Raw genomic sequence first — 20833 nt, forward strand, 5'->3', positions numbered from 1 at the left:
GGGCAGAAAGGTGGGCTCCAGAGTGGGTGCTGTGGCATCAACCGTGCATTGTGGGGCTTGGGAAAGAATGCACGGTGAGCATCTGGGGACCTCAGCATCGCTTTGCTCCTCACCTGCAACCATACTTTCTGGTTCCCTGGAGAACTCTGGGCCAGCTTGCCACTGTCCTCTCTCAGAGGTGAGCAAAAGGAGGTTACCAGAGTCTGTGCTATCCTGGTTATAGCCAGTGGTCAGTTAAGCCTCCTCTGTACCTCTCTCTCCATCTTGGCTCCAGGCAAAGCTTCAAAAAGCATATTTAATATTATAGCATTGTAGCTGAAAAATGCAAATGTAAAAATCTATTTTTTATAAACAAACTATATAATATGTAAGACAACTGAATCACCTTGGCTGCCAGGATTCAGAAAGGGAAAAGTGATCAAGTGATTCCCGATGGGAGGGGATAGGCTGGGGTCTTCCAAAACTCTGGGAAAGGGTGAGATTTCTGTGTATCAAAGAGGGTTAGGCATTTTCAGTTTGAAGAAATTTAGCCCTACATCCTGCCACTCCTCTCAGAAGGAGGAACCCCCAGCTGTTGCAGCTGATGGTTCAACCTGTCAACCCAAAGCAGCCAAAATCCTCTTCCCACGGAGTGCCCTCCCCCAAGAGAGAAAACCCAGCAGTGGCTCAGCCTCCCCACCCAGGGGGCACAAGGAGGCAAGCTCTGCAAAGCAGCTCCCGCTTCCTCTCGCCAGCCCTCCCTCCCCACCACCCAGACCCTCTTTCGCCTTCCCCAGACCCCAGTGTGACGAGCAGTCAAGTGAAAATCCAACTCCTCTGAGGCAGAAAGGCACAGCTGTGTGTTTACAGCCACTGATTCAGATCCAAATCGCATACCCTGCCAGTCTCCCGCAAGGCAGGCTGGGGGCAAACTGTGTCTCTATGTTCCAGGAGGGAATCTATTTTGGGAAGTGACCTGCAGCCCTTTGCCATAACAGAGCCTTCCTCTCACTCCCACCCCCCCACCCCCCCAGTCAGGAAAGACGTGCTTCTAGAAGGAGCTTTCACTTTACCAGTGGCTGATGAGGTTGTGGGATTTCACCCTGTTCCTTGTCACTTATATAGTCAGACTTTTGGCACATGTCCCCAGGCAGCCACATGGGAATAGCCATGGGCTTCCATCTGTCTAGTGAGAAGGCAGAGGGTGAAGGTGACCGCAGGGCCGTCGGTGACATGAACAGCGGGAAGTGCAGACCGCTCAGCAGGACAGGACACCCACTTCTGCAAAGGATGGAATCTGCCTGTCTGGCCAGGGGGACAACGGGGCCGAAGAGAGAAACCCCCAAGTGTTAGTCAGGCTTTGGGATAGCAGGAACTTAGGAAGGGGACAAAGCTGCCAATGTCAAGGTCAGGGAGAAGAGCCCCAGTCTGCCTGTGTCCAGCCGGGAAAGTTAGAAGTCAGAGAGCTCGAGGTCTAAGGTCTAAAACCATGGTGGAGTTCTCCCCAAATGAGCTCTTGGTGAAAATGACTGGTGGTGGGGTCTCCCCTTTTGTATACCAGAAAGTGAGTATCTTTGGTTTGACTCAAGTTTGAGAATCTCAGCATTCCGGAAGGAGGGCACGATATAAAATCTTATGTAGGGACAATCTGTGAGATGTTGCTGTGTAGCAGAATGCTAAATGGAACACTGCCTGGGGGGCTGAGAAGGCTCAGAACAGGGGGATTGTCAGTTCGACCATGTTACCTGAAGGCCAATGAGAGAAGGACACTTCGGTGGCTCCCCAGCAGATGGGAAGGCGAGGCAGGGTTGGGGAGTGTGTAACCACCCCAGCAGTGGCAGGGTCCAGCTAGCAGTGATCTTTGCACTCTCCCTAATCCCAGCCAAATCCTTTCAACCTGAGGACCACGGCCCCCAACAGGAGTGGTTCTTCTCGGTATGATATTTGGCAGGAACTTTCCACAACTCCCCTGTCAGCCTGGCTGATTTTAGAAGGATGACCTGTCATCACTACACCCCTTGCTCCAGAGAATATTTATTTGTGTCCTGCTGTTAGTGCAGTAAGGTTGAAACCAATATCTGTTCCTTCCCTTCTCCCCTTCCACCTCCACTCTCTCTGTGTTTGCCAGAACTGGGTAAAGCAAGTGTATTCATGGCATCTTAATGACTGGTAAGAGGGTGAACTCATAGATCTGTGTCAACTAGAAACTGCCTTTCTGGTAGGCCACATGGCCCTGTCCTGTCGACCTCCTTTGAGAGGACTCAGATGAAGAGAAAACACCTCAGTCATATTAACAGATCTGAAATTGCAAGGTGTTGCTCATTCAGGAGACAATGGAATTCTATTTGAAAAGTATCTCCTTCTGGTGGGATCGTAGGTCAAAAACAACTACATAAAATTTAACAACATAAAATTTATGTTAAAAAAATTCAGCCTCATAACTATAGGATGGCATTCATAGCCTTTGCTGCAATCCAAGTAAAAAAAAAATATCTTGGGTTGTAGCTGGCTATAAGCTTCATATAAGCAAAAGCAAGGTGCAGTTGCCTTAAAAAAAAAAAAAAAAAAAAAAAAAAAAAGCTACTTTAGGCTATAATAACCAAAGTGGAATGGCCAAAAGAGAAAAGAAAAGTGGCTCACTGTTTTCATGTTATTCTAGGCTGTGTTGAGTCTTGGTTCTGAGCACCCACAATTTGTCAGAACTTGAACAATCTAGGGATATTCTGGAAGAGTCACTGGAGAAACCATGTCAGGGGGGATAAAGATGTCCAGCTCCTCAGGAGACTAGATAACCATCATGAGATATATTTGTATCTTCCACAGTAAGTGGACCTTTCTAGGGAGTTCCAGGCAAAGCTAGAAGAAATGGGTAGAAGATACAGGGAGGGCCGCTGTACTGGAGAATAATAGTAGCAACTTCCCAACAGTGGGATATGTCACCTGGAGGATCACTGAGCTCCCTGGAAATATTCAGAAGCTGAATGGCCAAGGGTATCACAGAGCAGACTTCTGCATTGGATTCTATCTTTTTTTTTTTTTTTCTTAAGAGAAGGAGAAATGGAGGGGAGGGGGAGAGGGAGAGAGAGAATCTTAACTCAGTCTCCACACCCAGTGTGGCAAAGCCCCATGCAGGACTTGATCTCACGACGCTGAGATCACAACCTGAGGAGGAATCAAGAGTCACGTGTTCAACTTACTGAGCCACCTAGATGACAGCCACCCTCTATCATCTCTTTTAGCTGGAATCCTCCGATGCATTACTTGTTAAATGGATCCTACTGTATTTTATTCTATGGTTTATAAATAACCCTTAAAAAAGGAGAATGGATCATATGAGGGAGTTTGCTGAGATTGGAGGAGTCAGATTAGCCTCTGCCTTTGAGGGAGAAAAAGCCAGATGATGACACAGGCAAAGCAAGGAAAACTGTCAAGGAGCGGAATTACTGCCCTTCACATGTCATCCTTGCCTTTTGTTTTTTGGGATTGTTTTTTTTTTTTTTTTTTTTTTTTTAAGCCAATCGCTGCTGATGCAGCTGAGCTCTGGCAAGAGGGCTCTCTCCCCTGAATGCCTGAAAGGAGGTCAGCGAGCAGAGGACACAGGCGCCCGCTGGCACAGGGCAGCTGAGCGGCTGTAGTGCAGTCAGGCCGAGCACAGCCGGGGTGGGCATGTGCGTGGGACACCCTGGCTCTGAGTTGGAAAACGCTTGGCCTGTCCTCATTCCCATCCAGAAAGGGTGCTTTGTGGAAAGTGGAAAAGGTGAGAAAGCCAGTTGCCTCTTACCCAGTGCCAGTTGCAGATTTCAGGTGGGCAAGCTGGCACCCATACTATCTCCACGTGGCCAGGAGCAGAACACGCTCCCAGGGGCCTTAGACCAGGGAGCAACTGCCCTTCTGGGGCGCTCACCTCCTGGGCTCTGCCTTGAGGACTTATCTTCAGCCTAACTCAGGGGAAGGAAGGGCTCCATGTCACATTCTTTCCAGCTGTCCTGAAGACCAACACGATTGCAGATGACACTCGTCTTCTCTCGGGCTTCACCAGGGCTGCTTTCAACTCATCATGGGATTGTATAATTATGGTGATTACAGCTTATGGCTTTTTTTCCTCTCTTCATCTCTTGCTTTCAGATTCTTTAAGGCCTCTCATTATACATGGCGATCCCCGTGAAGTCAGCAAAGTTTTAATAAGACATTTTTTAAAGCTAAAGAAAACCCAGTTAGAGTTGATTGGTACTATGTCCCCTCAGACAGTCCTCTAAAACTCTGTCGGGCACCATTGGTGCCTGGATATGAGATGGGGAGGGAAAGGTAATGGGGATCCAGAAGGCACCCATGCTTTTTCACAGGTTGAGAATGGTTTGAGAACCATTCCATGCCATGTCCCTGGCCTTTCTCATTTGCGCTAAGAGTGGGGTGCATCTGAACCCCCACGCCTAATGGGAAAAGACAGACCATCAAGCAAGGATAGCGGCCCTGGCCTTTATATCATAACAAATTAAGTTGGAAAATAGACATAAAGCAGCCAATACAAAACTCAATCCAACCTTGTAATCTGCGGCAAAAGTAGAGAGGAAATTCTGATGGATTTTCTGTCCTGGATGATACTGGAAGGTTCTGGGGCATCCATTTTTCTAACTATGTAAAGGAGCCAACCATTAGCATTTGTGACCGATCGCAACAGGGCAATCATATACTTGATGGTGGTTTCCTTGGTAATGGCACAGCTCCAGAGCCCGTCATTTGCTAGCTCTCAATAACAGCTTTTCCTAAATTGTTTCTAGATCTGTAGGATGTTATGGGAAGGATCACCAGGAAGGAGTGCAGGTGGGGTGGCCACTGGAACCCCCGACCCGCGCTTCAGTGGCTTTCCACGGGTTTAGTTTCAGGGGCCTCTTCTTCTCCACACTCCCTGGGACCACATGAATAACCACAGTGAGGTATACGGTGCCCCTGCGGGACCCGCCTTGGAGAGACTCCTTGGGGCTGACTGCCCAGAGCTGTCCAGACTACTTCTTACCCTGGCCGTAGCCAGGGGGTCACACCTGGAGTGTACCTGAGCAGCACCCATCACCCAGAGCCAACTGTTGTTGAAACCTGGCACATTTCCAACTGCATTCTCGTCCCCCACTGAAGACTGACCTGCTCACTTTGCCCCGAGAACAGTGCCCCTTTGGTGGCCACCAGAGAGCATGGAAGCGTTGGGTTAAAGATGGACAGCCCTGGCTGACACCTGTCCAGCCACCTGGGACTGGCACAAGACCCCAGGGGAGCCGCTCACCTGGCCAATGGTTAGAGCACAGCCCCAGCCTGCTGCACAGGGGGATACTGGCACCAAACGAGGACAGAATAGTAGTCACTGCCATTTCTGGGGGGCTCGCAGTGTTATAGTATGGGTGTCTGCACCATACTGGGCTTGGCCAGCGAGGGACTTTGTTTCCATTTCAGTGCTACCACTTAGCAGCCTCTCTGAGCCTCAGTTTTCTCATCCGTGAAAGGGAGATAAGAGTGACAATTAAGTGGGGAACAAATACACCGGGTGCTTAGCAGAGTGTTTGCAGTACGTGTGCTCAAGTGGAACTCTTTGTATTATTATTTTCATTATTACGCTGTTTTGCCCCCCGCCCCCCGCCCCCGTGCTTAGCTTGTATTACCTTACTTAATTTCCAACAATATTCTCTGCAGTAGGTATCCTGTATTTTGCAATCGGGGCTGGGGACGTGCATATCCCATGTATGACAGTGGTGTGCAAGGCACATCTAATTATGACAGTGACCGCTTGTCGAACGACTTGCTATACGGTAGCTATTATTATTGGCTCACTTTTAAAGTCCAGAGCTAATTTCTCTGCTTTCCTTCGGAATGGAGGGACCGAGGTGACTGGCAGGCCAGTTTCTACCCTGCGGTCAGTTATGTGGGGCCCCTAAGCACTTCCCAGGCCATGAGAGCTGTGTGGTGCTGGGGGTGGGGAGAGCCACTTAGAGAATGTTGCATCCACTGTCAGGATCTGGCATTTGCCACCGCCGCCCCTCTCCCACCCACCCATCGAGGTGCACAACCCTGAGACACCTCCTGCTTCCAGATACGGATCAGGAGTAGTTGTCTCCATGGTAAGAGCGTGAAATGCAGTCCTCCAGCTGTAGCACTCTGCACAACAGAAGCCTCATTCCCAGAAACCCTCACCTCTCAGCTGTCTGCCTGCCTGGAGCCACCCTGAGCAATACAACCTCAGCGAGTCTGGTTGCTCCATCTGCCAGATAAACAAAGGCTTGTATTTTTTTAGCCACACACTACAAAGTGGGGTTGTTGGAGGAGTCAGAAGCAAGTGGCAGGGGATGCTTTGAAATCCCTCCTAAACCAGATCCCTGGGGTACATGCTTTTCCACTGCTTGTAGTATTGACAGAAACAGAAGCAGAGAGGCCATTTCCACTGACACGAATGGCTTCTTCCGGGGGGAGAATTTGGGTTTTATATCTGTATCTTAAAGTAAATGCTTTAAGTTTGCAGTGTTTGTCAAAGATTGGCATCGTAGGAGCCTGATATAAAGCTCTGCGGCCAATCACATAATTGCTTATGCAGCTTGCATGAGATGCTTCTGTAAGTGCCTATGGTGTAAACATGCACATGAATATGTGTACACGGCTGTAGCACACAGGTGCATGTATTGCCTGCCTGACCTATGCCTCTGTGTTCAGTGTGTGACTTGTGAGTAACATACGCTGCAGACTCGCATGTGCCTCTGCGCATGCATTGCATGCCCGCTGCAGCTGTGTGCATGTCTGGGTAGGGGCACCCCGAAAGCCACAGGTATTCATGGTTTCAGCTGGATAAGTTATTCTTCACTTCCCTTCTTAAAAACACAATTGCCTAGTGCTGCTGGCGCAGAGTCAGAATGGCCGCTGCATTTCACCCCCGAGGTGGCTTCCTTCCAGCAGTGGGTGAGTGATCCCCGCGTCCGCACTCTCTAACCTTTTTTGGGATCCTTCTGCACAGAAGGTGCTCCAAAATCTGGAAGAGATGATCTGTTTGTCCGTGGCCTTGTCTCTGCCTACCTCCCTTGTTCCCACACCCTTGTTCCAGGAACAGTCAGCAGCACCTAGTTTTTGGTGTCCCCATTTTTTTCTGCCCATTTTTTGCACCTGTAGTTTTTTTTCTTCCTAAGGGCCAATGAGCCAGGGGTCCAGAAATGATGCTAAGCTATAAGTCCCTTGTCTCAGAGGCAGTGTGCAAATAATGTCTTTAGGTGCTGATCGCTTCTCCTAAACCCCTAGCAGAACAAGACAGAAATGTTCACTACCTTTGATGGTGCTTTTAAATCCAACAGCAGCATCCTTGCACTTACAGAGTCCACAACCCTTCCCCTGTGGCCCAGGGCCAAGTCCCCCAGGAACATTTCTACCTACTAGACCATCAGGAGAGAAGAAGGTTGGGCAAGCACCTATCCACTGTCCCATGGGCACCAAAAGCATTGCAGCAACATATAAAAAGGGTCTGTAGGGAAGAAGGTTCCCAGTGGATGGGAGTTCCACCGACCTGAGTTTCTATCTAGAGATCCCTGAAAATGCTGTTTGACCCATCCCCTAATGTACTTTTTCAGGTTGGAAATACATGTGTGATAAATGCCTACTGAAGCGCATTCCTGGTGGTAGGGAAGAAAGAGAAATAAGCTGGCCTTCCTTGCATTTGTGTCCAGATGGACATGGACATTCATGGAAGGATTATGCTTTCGGGCGGTGGGGGGGCAGTCCTCATGTTGACTGCCTGTGCCTTCTAGACTCTGCTTTGGCAGCCGGCTTAACCACAGACCCCAACCTATAGATGAGTTTTGGCTGAACTTGTTCATAGGAGGTGAGAGGTGCCCTTGGGAAGGAGATTTAGAGTCCCCGTGGTTCTGCAGGAGAGTCACACGTTGCCAAGCAAATGATTCCACCTGCTGTCTCTTCCACTAAACTTCAGTGGCACTCTCCCCTGGAGCCATGGTCAAGGGTCACTTGCACATCCTACTTGGAAAAAAGTATCACATTGTTGCTAGTAGCAACACAGCCATGTCCCTGTTTCCTGGAGTCTCTTGACCTTTGCCTAATTTGGAGTGAACCGGAGCTAAGATCCTAAAGCATATCTGGGGAGGAGACGGAGGAACAGGGGAAGAGGAAGGCATTGCATGGGCTACAGGAAGGCATACTACTGAGGGGCCTTGCAAGCGGAATGCCCACCTCCACTCCACTCCTGAATCCACCAAGAACTTCCCTGTAAGCTGAGTATACAAAGAGCACCAGGGTTGTTCAGTCAGAACCAGAGGAAGGAGAGATGGAGATCTGATATGAAAAGGGGGACATTTCTCCCTGCACAGAAAGAACACAGGCAAGGTGGCAAGGCACAGCTTGGAAAGGAAGCTGGGGAATCTGCGCCTGGGCATTGTGCCACCAGCTTAGGGCACAGATGCTATCCCCTTGTCACTCTTGGCATAGCTGCCTGGTTCCGGATTTGTCCCTGCATAGCTGGGGGACCACGGAGGAAGCTCTCCTACCACCCGCCAAAATTAACAAGAGAGGCTGGCCTTTGCAAAGAGCCCCATATGTGATGAGCATGATGGAGGGCAGGAGGCAGGAGGCAGAAATGCCACCCACCGAGGGCTCCCCCAGCCTGGCTAGGACACTGGATTTAGGCACTTGGTTCTAATTGGAATTGGTTCCAATTAGAGTAAGACAGCTCCACCTGCCCCTCCTTAGAAAGGTAAACATTACACCTGCTTCCCTCCTGCCTGGGACAGTTGCTATGGAGACCCTAGAGGCATCAGCACCAATAATATGTGAGCACAAACAGAAGTGCTAGCTTCACCTGGCCTGTCCAGCAGGTGCACTTTAAAGCCATGCACGCCAGGCTTTGGAGACAGGGGCCCCAGCTCAGTGCAATAGCCAGTCTCACTTTGCCGGGCTAGGCCAGCCAAAAGATGACACCTTCCCTCTCAGGAGTCCCAAATATGATGAGGGGAAGGACCCCAGACAGAGCAGAAATGCTTGCAGTGGTATCTGGCATGTCCAGGAGTGGAAGCTTCTTTCTCAGTGAGGTTGAGGAGATCTCCTTGGGCTGCCCAAAAAGATTGCCCAGTGTGGATTGGCATGGAGGCGTCGTTAGTCTCTGAGCGTCTCCATCTCCCTCCTTCCTTGAGCGTGATGGCCACATACAAAGTAGAAAGCTTATGGAGGCCGACCCACTTAGCTCTGCCACTGACTAGCTGTATGCTCTCGGCCCAGGGACTCAAGCTCTATTTGAGCCTGTTTCTTCATCTATCCTGACACCATATATCATAAGACTTTAACCTAAGATATCGTAAGACTTTAAAGTAATGCAGAACTGGCAAGGATGGTGTGGACATTAACACCAGTGTCTGTAAAATGCCTGGTGTGTTTGACACACAATAGTTGTTCAATGTTCTATTGTCAGGTAGCTGTTAGTAACTGTCCTCAGTAGTTAACCCCGACCCCTGGTAATGGGACCATTCCCACCCCGTCACCATCAAGGTCCATGCTAACTGAAGAGGAAGGCACTTGAGACGGGAGAGTTCCTGGGATATTGACACCACCCCATTGGGCAGGAATAAGAAATTCAAAGAGAAAGTCCTTGGGAGATCACAGCATAGATTGGTCCTTTCACATTTAGTACCTTTCACATTTAGGAGCACTGGCAATTCACCTTTTCTAAGTTAAAGGAAAAAATTAAGACGAAAAAGCACTGGTAGCTGCCATTATAGGCCAGAGTAAGGTTTCTGAAACTGCTAATGGCCCCAGTGATATTTTATGGGAATTGTTTTCAGATGATATAACTACTGGTAGATCCCATAGACCCACCATTTTACACTGCAAAATCTGGTTGGTTTTTTACTGCTGTACCTAAAATAGTGAGCTGTTTCCAAAAAATCCATTATTTTTATTGTGATCATATTCCTTATTTTTTGACAGGTTTAAATGCATATGAGTGAAATTAATTCTTTAGCCAGTGAACTTTTTTTATTATAATTCAATTTTCACCTATTTCTGGGTTTTTTTATTTGAGCGTTGTTTTATGTTTGTGGTATCTTCTTTTTAAAAGTCAAATAGAATATTTTAAAGCCAAATAAAATGCCCTTCAGCTCCTGAGAGAGATCAGAAAGCTTTGCAAGGACCCAAGTGTAATGTAGACCCCAGGAATGGATCTTGCCACAGGCTCTGGCCCCCAACTACTGCAGAGTGAGAAGCCTAAAGCATGCTTCCTCCTCCCTGTGGGGCTCCAGCCTGGCCCTACTGTGGATTAGCAGTGTGTGATCTTTGGCTAGTCCCAAGACCGGGTTTTCCCCTTTCATGTGCTCCACTTGGCCATGAAGTTCAGCAGAGGCTGAGTTGATGAGAAATGGAGACTTGAGAAGTTTTTTGAAACTCATCTGTATTAAGTATGGATTTACCTGCCTTTCTCTGCCAGATTCTAAAACCCGTGAACTACCCCAAGCAAGTGGCACTCTTTCCCCAGAATGAAACATCACTGAGAAAGGAGGTGTCACAGAATCCCTTATACGCCTGTTTGAAATCATCCCTTTGGCTTTGCTCAGTGGAGAGGGGGTGCCGGGGGCACCAACCTCCAGGGAAGTCACCCGATGAAGTCAGGCAGGTTCTTGACTTCTCCCCTCCTGCCAAACCCAAGCCAGGACCCTTACCTTCCCACCTGGTTCTTAGGCTCCTGATTGCTCTCCTCAGCAAGCCCTCCTCCCCAGGCCCGTGATTTCATGCACACTCATCATTTATGAGCCCAAGCATCATCTACTCATGGGTGACCTTCAGTCTCCTTGAAGAGGACAGCTTATCCCGGGAGCCTCCCACTTCTTGCCTACTGAGGTCATTTGGTGAGCCCTATTCAGCAAAACACAATTTTCATTAGCCAGGATGAAAAATGCCTGTATCACAACGAGATGATCAGTTTGGATCAATGCACTAGGAACAGTGTTCCATACAGGTTCTATTGCAAGTTCTAGTTCCTCTTGCTGAAGAATCCGGTTTCTCCTACACTGGAGTAGATAAAGCACTGGATTAAGCCCAAAGGCAAAGTCATAGGGCCAGCAACTGAAAAAAGAGGAAGGAGTGGGAAATTTCAAAGCAGAGATGCAATGGCTGGATTTTTTTTCCCTAATCTCTTTTTTTGTCTTGGGTTATAATTACATATAGCAAAATGAACAGATCTGAAATGTGTGGTTCAGTGAATTTAACAAATGTTTTGTACCGGTGTCACCTATGCCCCATGACCCTGGAAGGTTCCCCCATGCCCCTTTCTACACAATGCCATCCTTCTCCTCCAGAGGCAACCACAGTTGATTTCTATCCCCGTAGTAACATGGATTTAGACTTGGCAGACTTGAGATTTGTAACTTTGGTCTTAGGTCATCTGGGCAAATCAGCTTGAGAGTCTCAGCAGCAGCTCAGATGTCTTTACTCCCTTAGCATTGAGAAGGGTCCTGCCTGAGTCCCTAGCGCTTGGCTCTGCTGCCCCCAGTATGCCACCTAACCCTCAGGGTTACTGTCTGAGCCACAGCCCTCCTCCCAGCCAAAGAGTTTAGCATCAGTGTCCCAGGTAAGTAAGCAGTGAAAGCTCCTGGTAACCCGGACCGTGCATGCTTTGTTGATTAATATCTGGAAGTGCAATGCACAGAGCCACAGCATGTCAAGCAGCATGTTGATTTTTCTTCAAGCACTGCACAAAAGGGAGCCGTTCCTTTTGTGCATTTCCTTTTAGAAACAAAGGATTCCATGACCACCTTCTTCCAGGCTTCTAGCCATCAAGACGGCCACAGAGCTAAAATGATTAGTCAGGGTGGAGGGTGGATGTTTGTGAACCCAGTCCATGAAATTGAAGGATCCTAATTCTATTGGATTAACTTTGCCAAATGTCTCAAAGGTGAAAAGCACATTGTCTGTATGCAAAGCTTCGGGTGACTCTGGAATGTACCTTCTGCAGTTCAGTTCTTAATCACTGTATATTTTTTCACTTGGACAAAGGCTGCCTGCTAATAGCATTTTCAACCACCTTCAGCTGCTTCGCTCGGCTACGCCAAGGCCTCAGGCTGAGCTGGCTGCAGTTTCCTGGCACCATGGTCCGTTCCCAACTGACCAGCACTGGGGAACATCACACATTCACACCCTGAAAAAATGGCTTCCCTTGTCACTATGCAAGATGCCAGGTGGAAGTAGAACTACCACTCCCCTTCCTGAGTGTTTCCTACAGAATCATCCAATTAGAGGCGGGGAAGGGGGTGAAGAAGAGGGAGAGAGGAGCCTGAGAGGGTGCAGGGCAGGAGCGCTCTTCACTCTGGACAGGGCAGGTAGCTCAGGGGCTCCCAGCAAGCCCCTAGCAGCATGGACCTTGGGGCAGCTCATTTCTGAACACAGGTAGTCTCTGCTGTCAGATTTCACTTTGATCCCTGAAAATTACAGGAGCCTCAGCTCTTCAGAAGAGAGGCAGCTGCTGAGCTGGTGTGATTGCAGGATTTCTTCCCCAAAGCCCGAGGCCAGGCATCTAGCCATGCCTGCGTCCTGCATGAATAACCACCTGCCAGCCCCACCCAGGAGGTTACTGAGTAGCGGCCAGATTGCAGTTGGACCGAGCTGCCCCCTGAGCCGACCCTAAACCTCACGACCTCCTTTAGCAGCAGAACTGGCATTTGAAAAATGTATGTGTGCAGGGCCGGGGGGAGGGAAGGGAGACAATAATGCCAAGGAACACCACCTGGATTGCTGAGAGGCTGGGAACAATCTCAGGGCAAGTTCCCCAGGCTGGCCTCTGAAGTCCTGAGAAATGGAAGCAGCTGGGGGGAAGGGGAGGAGAAGGCATTGACGGCTGGCCACAGGTCCTTGGAGTCAGAGCTGTGAGGCTGAGCTCCAGGACTCAAGCAGGAAGAGATTAATTAGTGCCTCCAAGCCTAGCCCAGCCCCTTCTACAGAACAGGGAGGGGCGGAGGGTAGGGGACCTCAGGGCCAAAGGCACCTAAAACAGACAGTCCCATAATAATCCAGATACAGAATCTCCAACCTCCCTCAACGTACAACCCCCTCTCCAGCCAAAATGACCTCACTAATGAGGAAGAAGCTATAATGAGGGTTTAGATGCCTGGTAAACCTCACCTTCTTTGTTTCTGGGCTCTTAACATACACACTAGCAATAGACTTATTCAGGAGCTTTAGTGATTTTTTTTTTTCACATCCACCAGCTAAATCAGAGCCCGAATACCACGTATGGCAAAGCCAAACATCATATTTGGTGACATAACATGTAATTTGTTGCCCTGGTGGAAAAGGGACAGAAGGAGGGGGGAGGAGCCAGTATTTGGTGTGTGGCTACTGCAGCAATAACGGACACCAAGAGGCAAGCAGAATCCGTCCGTGCCCTTCAAACAAGCAGGGATGGTCATGGGTAAAGGGGCTGGCGGGATGGGGGGAGGGTTAGAACCCTCGGACCAGGAGGCCCCAGCCTCATCAGCTCCACATTTCCCCAGAGGGAACCTCACACACATACCCGCGCTTCCTGCCTTCAGGCCTGCATCAAGAAGGCACAATCCCAGATGAACCAACAGGATGACAAATGCCTCGAGCTCCATCTAAGAAAGGGCAGTCAAGGAGAGTAGCAGCCATGTGTGTGTCTTAGAATCCAGGGCTGGAGAAAGTCCCTGAAGGTCATCAGCCTCTGCCAGCTGCGAGCTCTCGTCCTGCCTAACCCGTTCTCCACAGAGAAGTAGCCAGCCACCTTGCCTTTAGTGATCTTGCAAAGACTGGCACTGTAACCCTCTAGGATTAAAAAAATACCAATCTGATTAAAAAAATCCTTACCCTGGTATAAATGTATCCTGCTGCAGGCTAAGTTTAGTGTATGTGAAGATTCAGATAAGGTTGCTGATGAGGAGATTCTGTGTGTGTATGTGTGGGGGGGCTTAAAACAGGGGAGAAAAAAAATGAAGTTTTGTCTCACTAGGGAAAAGGAAGAGTGAAAGAAAAGGAGAAAAAGAGCAAGGGGATGTAGATGCAGACTTTCCAACAGCTCCCGAGGGCAGATCCATTTCTGGACAAGCTCCCATGCATGCCACTGGAATTCTCAAAGTCAATCTGGCATGTCCCTCTATGGAGAGCTAAGCCAGATGACACGTTGTCTTGCATCCAGCAAACTCACAGCCCTTGCTCATTTATTAGATATACCCATTATCCATCAATTCATCAATCAGTAGGTTTATTGAGTACTCTACCAGGCTTCACAAACCTGATCAATTTTTTTTAATTACATCCAGCTTGCACACAGCCAAGCCCAGTAAACAAGATGAGCCCTGACACCCCCACTTGGAAATGGACATGAGGAGCTGCTGGCCCTTGCAGTCTCTCACTACCAAACACCACAGCCCATGCTGATGAGGACCACGTGCTCCCCTTTGCAGATGGCGATGGTGTTGCTGACCCGCTGTCAATAATAGCATGGGTTTCGAGTATTTTCTCAGACCCCGTGATCAATCTGCTTGGGTCCAGCCACACTCTCCTCTAGACCCCTGTCTGATGCTCGGGATTTCTGAGGAGGGTGAGCAAGGAATGGGCCCAGGCTGAGTCAAGGGAAATAAGCAGAATAACTGAGACTCGCTCATCCCCCTCCACCAGCCTCCTGGTGCTCAATCCCACATCCGAGGCTCCTCGGCCACCTATTCCTTGGCACAGGAGTCACTGGCCTCTCTCACGATCTCAGTGCCTCACGCACCAGGACTCACGGTCCAGTTTAATGTTTTCATTTTCAAGAACTGCTATGTGGGCGGCAAGCGAAGGGTTTGTAGGTAGCCTGAAGTGGAGTCCTCAAACACAGGCCCCCAGGGAGCCAGGAACATAGGACCTGGCAGGAGTGTGCTGCTCTGGGTCTTGCAGTGGCACCTGTTCACCAGCCCAGGATCCTGTCATCAAGAGTTCCCAAAATTTGTGTTTCTCTCCCGGGAAGGGCTCAGTCCTGCCTTTCAGCCAGGATCCTGGGTCTTCTGCATGCGCCTGCATTCCCCCATCTCCTGCATTCCTAAGACTAGCTCATTCATTAGCTTCTAGCCACCCGGATCCTTAACCATCACCTGTGTGGGTCAACCCCCCACTTCCCCATCTTACGACTCCCCAGTCCAGCTTTATTCCAGCGAGGAAGAACTGCTACAGGGGCGGCAAGTGAAGGGCTTATAGATGTCCCGATGTGGAGTCCTCAAACACCCTGGAATAAAATCCTTCCTCGCTGGAATAAAATCCAGGCCAGGGGCAGCCCACAAGCACTCAGAGGCCCTCTACCTACGAGTGGCAGCAATGCCTGGTTTGGGGTAAGTACAGTTCCCACACACATCCCGCCTGGAAAGAGAAGAGTGCCAGCAGCACACCTCCACTCCCGCCTGGCCCGGAGTCGAGGCTCCCCGGACCCGAGGTCGCCAGGGTCACTTAGCTCGGCCGTTTGGCCTCCGTGGCTCGGGCGGCAAGGAGGAATTCGCGCGTCTGGCTGTCTGTCTGTCCCTGTCTGTGTGTGCGGGTGCGCGTGCGCCTGTGCGTGCCAACCCTGTCGCCTGTCTCTGCAGGGAAAGTCGCTGGCGGGCAAGCGCCTCACCGGCCTGATGCAGTCCTCCTGACGGTGCCCACCGCAGGGCCCGGGCCCGACGACCCCGCGGGCAGGCGGCGGCGCTCCACCTCCGCGGACAGAGGCTCCCTGCGGGGAGACCTGGTCACTGTGAAAGAGAAGGAGTGAGGGCGCTGGCGGGCGGCCCAGGGGAGCCCCGGTGGGTGACCGGGGACGCCGCCGTGCCAAGTCCGCAGAGCCCGGGGTCGGCCCCCGCAGAGGCCCCTGTTTACAACCCTCTCGTCCTTGTATAGTTGTGCGCCGACACCCCGTTCTCTAGGAGGTCCTGGGCCCTGACTCGCCCGGGCCGGCGCCCCGTGGGGCTCCCGTCGTGACTGTCACTCCAGATTACAATCTTCCCCCCCTGGCTGGGGGATCAGGCCTCCCTGCAAACGCCAGAGGGGCCGGCTGGCCCTGAGCACATCCAGTATTACGCCCGCCTCCCCCCCGGCTCCGGTGCACCCGCGGCACCCCCGTAGTGACAGCCACTGTGTCCCGACCGCCCCCTCCCCTCCCCACGTCTGTGTAAGCCCTCCCCGCCAATGCCACGTGTCCCCGGTGCGGCCACAGTGCTGAGCAACCTCGCCGATCGCTTCCCCACCAGCTCCTTCAGGCCCCGAGGCCAGCCTTCCGAGAGGTCCCCGCCGGCCTGGGGCTGCCCGCCGCACCTGTCACATGCCTCAAGGCCCCACACCAGAGGAAGCACCGAGTGGACGAAAGAGCTTGTGGCTCGGCAGGCTGTGGAGGTTCTGACCACCTTTTAAACCATTTATCATTTCCCCATTTATTCTGGTTTTGCCCCTTCTCCTTGGTTTGTTCCCCTGTGTTTTACTCAAAATAAACATGGCCATGAACTCAGGGCCACTGGGGTCCTCCCCTCTGGCAGCCCCCCCGCCCCGGGGTGCGGGGAGGTGGCTGGGTCACTCGGCTGGCAGCCCCAACGACATGGTGGCGTCCTGACAGGCACGACCGGGCCCCTGCCCGGCCAGGTCTCCGCTGGGGCTGAAGTTGGGACTGAAGCTGCCACAGAGGGCCTAGGCCAGGGCCAAATGGTTCTCCGACAGCCCGGCGAAGGCGCCGCTAAGCAAAGTTGGTCCTCAAGGAAAAAGCAGACACAAAGCAAAACCTGCAAGAACCTGCAAAAAATCCACTTGTACTCCCTTCATGTGTATGTCAAAATGACTATCTGCCAACTGGCCGTGAGGTAATATATGTAAAGCACCGAGTCAGGTGCCTGGCGCGTAGTAGGTGCTCAGCAAACGGTAGCTATTACTCTCCTCATTGTCACTGTCACCATTGTGATGCCTGTGAGCCCTCGGACGAAGTGGTATGAAGCCACACGTGGTTGAATTCAGACGCTCACGCCACCTGCTAGAACTAGCCTCCTTTGATCTGTTTTTGTCCATAGGTAAAAATTTTCCTGGGGGAGTATATAAATAGCAAACACAGAAGCAAAAAAAAAAAAAAAAAAAAAAGTGATCACTGGTATTTCTTTACTCACGTAGGCAGATTCACCAGCTGGTGACCAAAGGCTCATAAGCTTATTCGCAGACCTTGCCTCCTGGGTGCTTCCATGACCATCTCTGCAGCCCCATGTCTGTGCTGTCGTGTGTCCGTTCCACAGAGCCCTGTCCCCAGGGCACCAGCCTTCCATCCCTCCCAGCAGGGCCACTCTGGGCAGTGGGAGACTTGGCTCCAGTTGTACCCTTGTGGGTTCTTGACTACTATGCCTCAGTCTCCCCCACTGGCAGTCGTTGCTCTCTCTGCCAAGTACACTAGACAGTAGAGAGATGACATGTGTTAGGTCCTCAGGTTGCCTTCAGCAGCGGCAATAGACACCCGGATTCTCGTCAGGCACTCCCACACCCTGGTTCCACAAAACCTCCGCACAGGTCCTGGCCCTCGTAGATACTCGGTAACTACTTGATGAGTAAATGAATGCAAGGAAGCCCTATCCCATGTTATGGGGTCTCTGGACTCCTCTCTTTGTTCCACCCTTTTTTATCTCCTTGCCTTTCACACAGGGCTCCTTTTCCAGAACCAAAATGCAGTCCAAGTATTTCTGCACCCAACATTGCCCCAAAGAAGCTCCTCCCGGTCAAGGGTCCCCAAGATGTTGTTGACATCGAGGCAGTAGGTATGTGGACAAAGGACATTCTAGCACAGCAGGTGCCTCTGTGCCCTCAGTTACCCAGGGCAAAGTCCTGGCTGCCTCCTGCCCTTCCGCATGGGCTGCAGACAGGGCAGGGTTGGCTTCCCTAGTACTCCTGGCCTCTGTTTCTGAGCGATGGTGGCCAAGACTTGGCCAACCCTGGAGGGCCCCAGAGAGCCACCCCCCCAGAGCCAGGTGGACTGTACCCCTGAGACAGCGCAGGCTGAAGGTATCTAAATACCCCTGGGGACATCCAGAGGGAAGGCATGCCAGAAGGCTCAAAAGAGGAAAGGGTGCTCCGGATGCATTCAGACACAGAGCAATAAATCCCATCACCCCACCTCCCAACCAGGCATGCTCAGTTCTGTGGCCACCATGTGCTCCCCAGTAGATCAAGCCAAGCAACATGGGGAGTGGGAGGTGGGGTTGCTCTGCCCAGTTGGTCAGTCCTAGGTCAGTCTACTGTGCAGACCTTAGATTGCAAGCACACTTGGAAAATACGGTCTTGGCCAGTTCCCCATTGGCCTGGTCTACACAGCCAAAACTTCAAACCAGATTAGACTTTGGAAAGCAGTTCTATAGCAAAGCAGTTTCCCCTCCCTCCAGAAGCTTCCTTAGCTCCCTTGACTGGGCACAGTCTCTGGACCTGGGATTCTTCCCATTCAGAGCTCCTGGGACAAATATCACATTGGCAGCCCCACAGCCAAAGCTTCAGGGGAGCCACAGAAGCAACCATCGAGCCAGCAAGTCAGATGCACAGACATCAGGCATTGGACATCAGACTGAGATCACCTCCGCCTCAAGGGAAGAAAAAAACTGGGGGCTGGGCCCGTGTAAGTGCCCAGCAACAGCCAGAGGGCTCAGTCCAAGCAGCAGGAACTCTCTCGCTGGGGAGAGGGCTTCTTCCCTTCCAGAAAGTGACGCTGTCAGGTGTGGCTGAACCCCAGGAACAAGGTGGGGCCCGGCCCCCGGGGGCAGTCAGCTGAGCTGTGCTACTGGCCCCACCAAGGCCGAGGGGTCAGGCACAGGCCAGCACCCCAGAGTTGTTGCGTAGACCTGTGAACACGTGGGGACATGCTCCAGGGGCGCTTTTCCTGGCAGGATCGCTGGGGTGTTCAAACTACCTCACCAACGGGACCCTGAACCGGGAGCCTGCCGCCCATCTGGCCTTTTTGCTATTGCTGGAAGTTGATGTTTCTCCTAAAACGCACCCTTCCCATTGTGCTCCAAATGCATGGGCTTCAGAAGCCACCACTAAGAAGCCTTGCGCCACGCTGGAAAGGCTAGGGGGCTGTTGGTCTTTGGGCCTTGCGGAGAATGTTGGAGGGAGGTGCTCCAAGAAGGGAGCTGGAAAGCCCTGAGGCTGGGGGAAGATCATGGGCCACCAGCCTCCAGGGGGTCTGGCCAGGCCGAGTATGGAGCGAGGGCCGTAGGAGGCATAGTTGACTAGTGGTCAAATGAACTCACCCCGGGACCCTCTGAAAAGAGTTCTGTGCTATTGTCACAATGGCAAGGGCAAATGCCAGCAGCCTACTCATTAGTACCACCCAGTGATAAGGCCTCCCCTGGGCGCGACCCAGGGGCCATCAAGTAGCAAAGTAGCAAATGTAGCAATAAGGGGCTCGAGGCCTTAAGGGACAGGGTCCAAATGATCCAGTCTTGGCCCTCTCCCCAGTCCCAAGGAGGGCTCAGAGCCAGCTGCTGCCAGCTGTCCGGGGAGGGCTCCTGGTCTATATACTATGCCCACTCACAGCATGATCACGGACACGTCGGAACGGCCTTCTCATAGTGCATGGGGTTCTCATTAGTTTATTTTTCTGGAATTTGGGGTTCGGACCCCAGAACCAAACATGCTGGTACCGTCTAAAAATAAATGACTTTAACCCACTATAATCCAACTAACTCTGTGTGGCTACTTGGTTTGGGGGTTTATTGGGCAGGATTGGCCTCTAGAAAAAAAAAATGTACTACCTCTCTTCCTTCTCTGCTCCCCACCCAGCCCCATTATCACACACACACACACACACACACACACACACACATACACACACACACACAGTCTGTTTCCCACCCCCCCCTCACTCCCTAGCAGAAAAGCTCTGGGAAGTCAGATCTCTGGGGTGGGGGACATCCTGGTAGGGTGGAACAATGGTGTCACCAGAAGGCTAGAGCCCCTGATTCTCCCAAGTTCTCCCTGGCTGCTTGGCCTCTATGCCCCCTTGTTTGTGCTCAGCCACAAAACCCGGTGGCCTGATGAATGCCAGCAGTGTCCAGACTGCACTCCGCTGCCCTTAAATAAAGTCCCAAGATTGAAGTCTGCTGCATACAGATGGTGCTCCTCACAGGGAGCCTTGGTTTCCTGAGCGACAGACAATCCCACCTCCCACTAACACTGAAGCAGCGGGGCTCTGAATGCCTGGAAGTCAGGTTGACGAGAGGAGGACAAGAATGAGGTAAAAAGGAGCCACACAGTGCTGCAATCCTCTCTATTAAAAATAAGGCAGGTACCTAGCAGCTTGCTTCAGTGGCAGAAACTTCACTTCTGGAAGTAGCAGTGATCTGAGAGGCATGGGAATGGGTTTTTGGGCACCTGTGCATGGGAACAAGCCTGTCTCCCACTCCCTGGGCTACCTCCCAGAGCCCACACCAGCCACAGTGCCTGAATTGTCAAGTCTGTGGTATATCCCACTGTCAGGTCTTGGCCCACCATAAAAAAGCCTTGCTTCCCTGTCCTCTATGATCAAGGCCACCACCCCCAAGGAACTCAGAACTCCTCCTACCCAGCAGAGCCGTTAGCTTATTTCCAGAATCTTCCTTTAATAAGTGACCTCTGTCTATGTATCCTACTAACCACTGAGAGCAGAGATCTGCTCAGGTTCAGGGTGGAGGGGGCATTTGAGCTGCCAGTTATACCACTAAAAGCTGTGCCCACCTAGGAATGCCTGTGTAATCCTCTCTCCGCCACCCCCTTTCCGAGGCTTCTGATGCAAAGGGCATGAGGCTATTCCTTCCCGTGGTGCCAGCATCCAATTGCTCATTAGTCTCAGCTCCCAGGGGGTTATTAGGGCATCTCTTAGGAC

General features: G+C 51.4%; 1 protein-coding gene across 18 annotated transcripts in view; it reads left to right on the forward strand.

The window, feature by feature from the left end:
• The window catches only part of RGS6 (regulator of G protein signaling 6), a 580135-nt gene extending 560484 nt beyond the window's left edge, over positions 1 to 19651 (forward strand). For 8 of the 18 annotated variants that reach the window (XM_049113649.1, XM_025443423.3, XM_049113651.1 and 5 more), the window contains 2 exons: positions 6846 to 6912; positions 15564 to 19651. In XM_049113649.1, coding sequence (XP_048969606.1) covers positions 6846 to 6912; positions 15564 to 15730 — 234 coding nt within the window. In that variant the 3' untranslated portion in view covers positions 15731 to 19651. Of the gene's footprint in view, positions 1 to 6845; positions 6913 to 13487; positions 15536 to 15563 lie in introns of those variants that run through there. The other 10 variants (XM_025443435.3, XM_025443436.3, XM_049113653.1 and 7 more) reach the window with 8 other exon arrangements.
• Positions 19652 to 20833: the final 1182 nt, after the last annotated feature.

The sequence above is a fragment of the Canis lupus genome, chromosome 8 (genome assembly GCF_003254725.2).
Source record: "Canis lupus dingo isolate Sandy chromosome 8, ASM325472v2, whole genome shotgun sequence".
NCBI classification, from domain to species: Eukaryota; Metazoa; Chordata; class Mammalia; order Carnivora; family Canidae; genus Canis; species Canis lupus.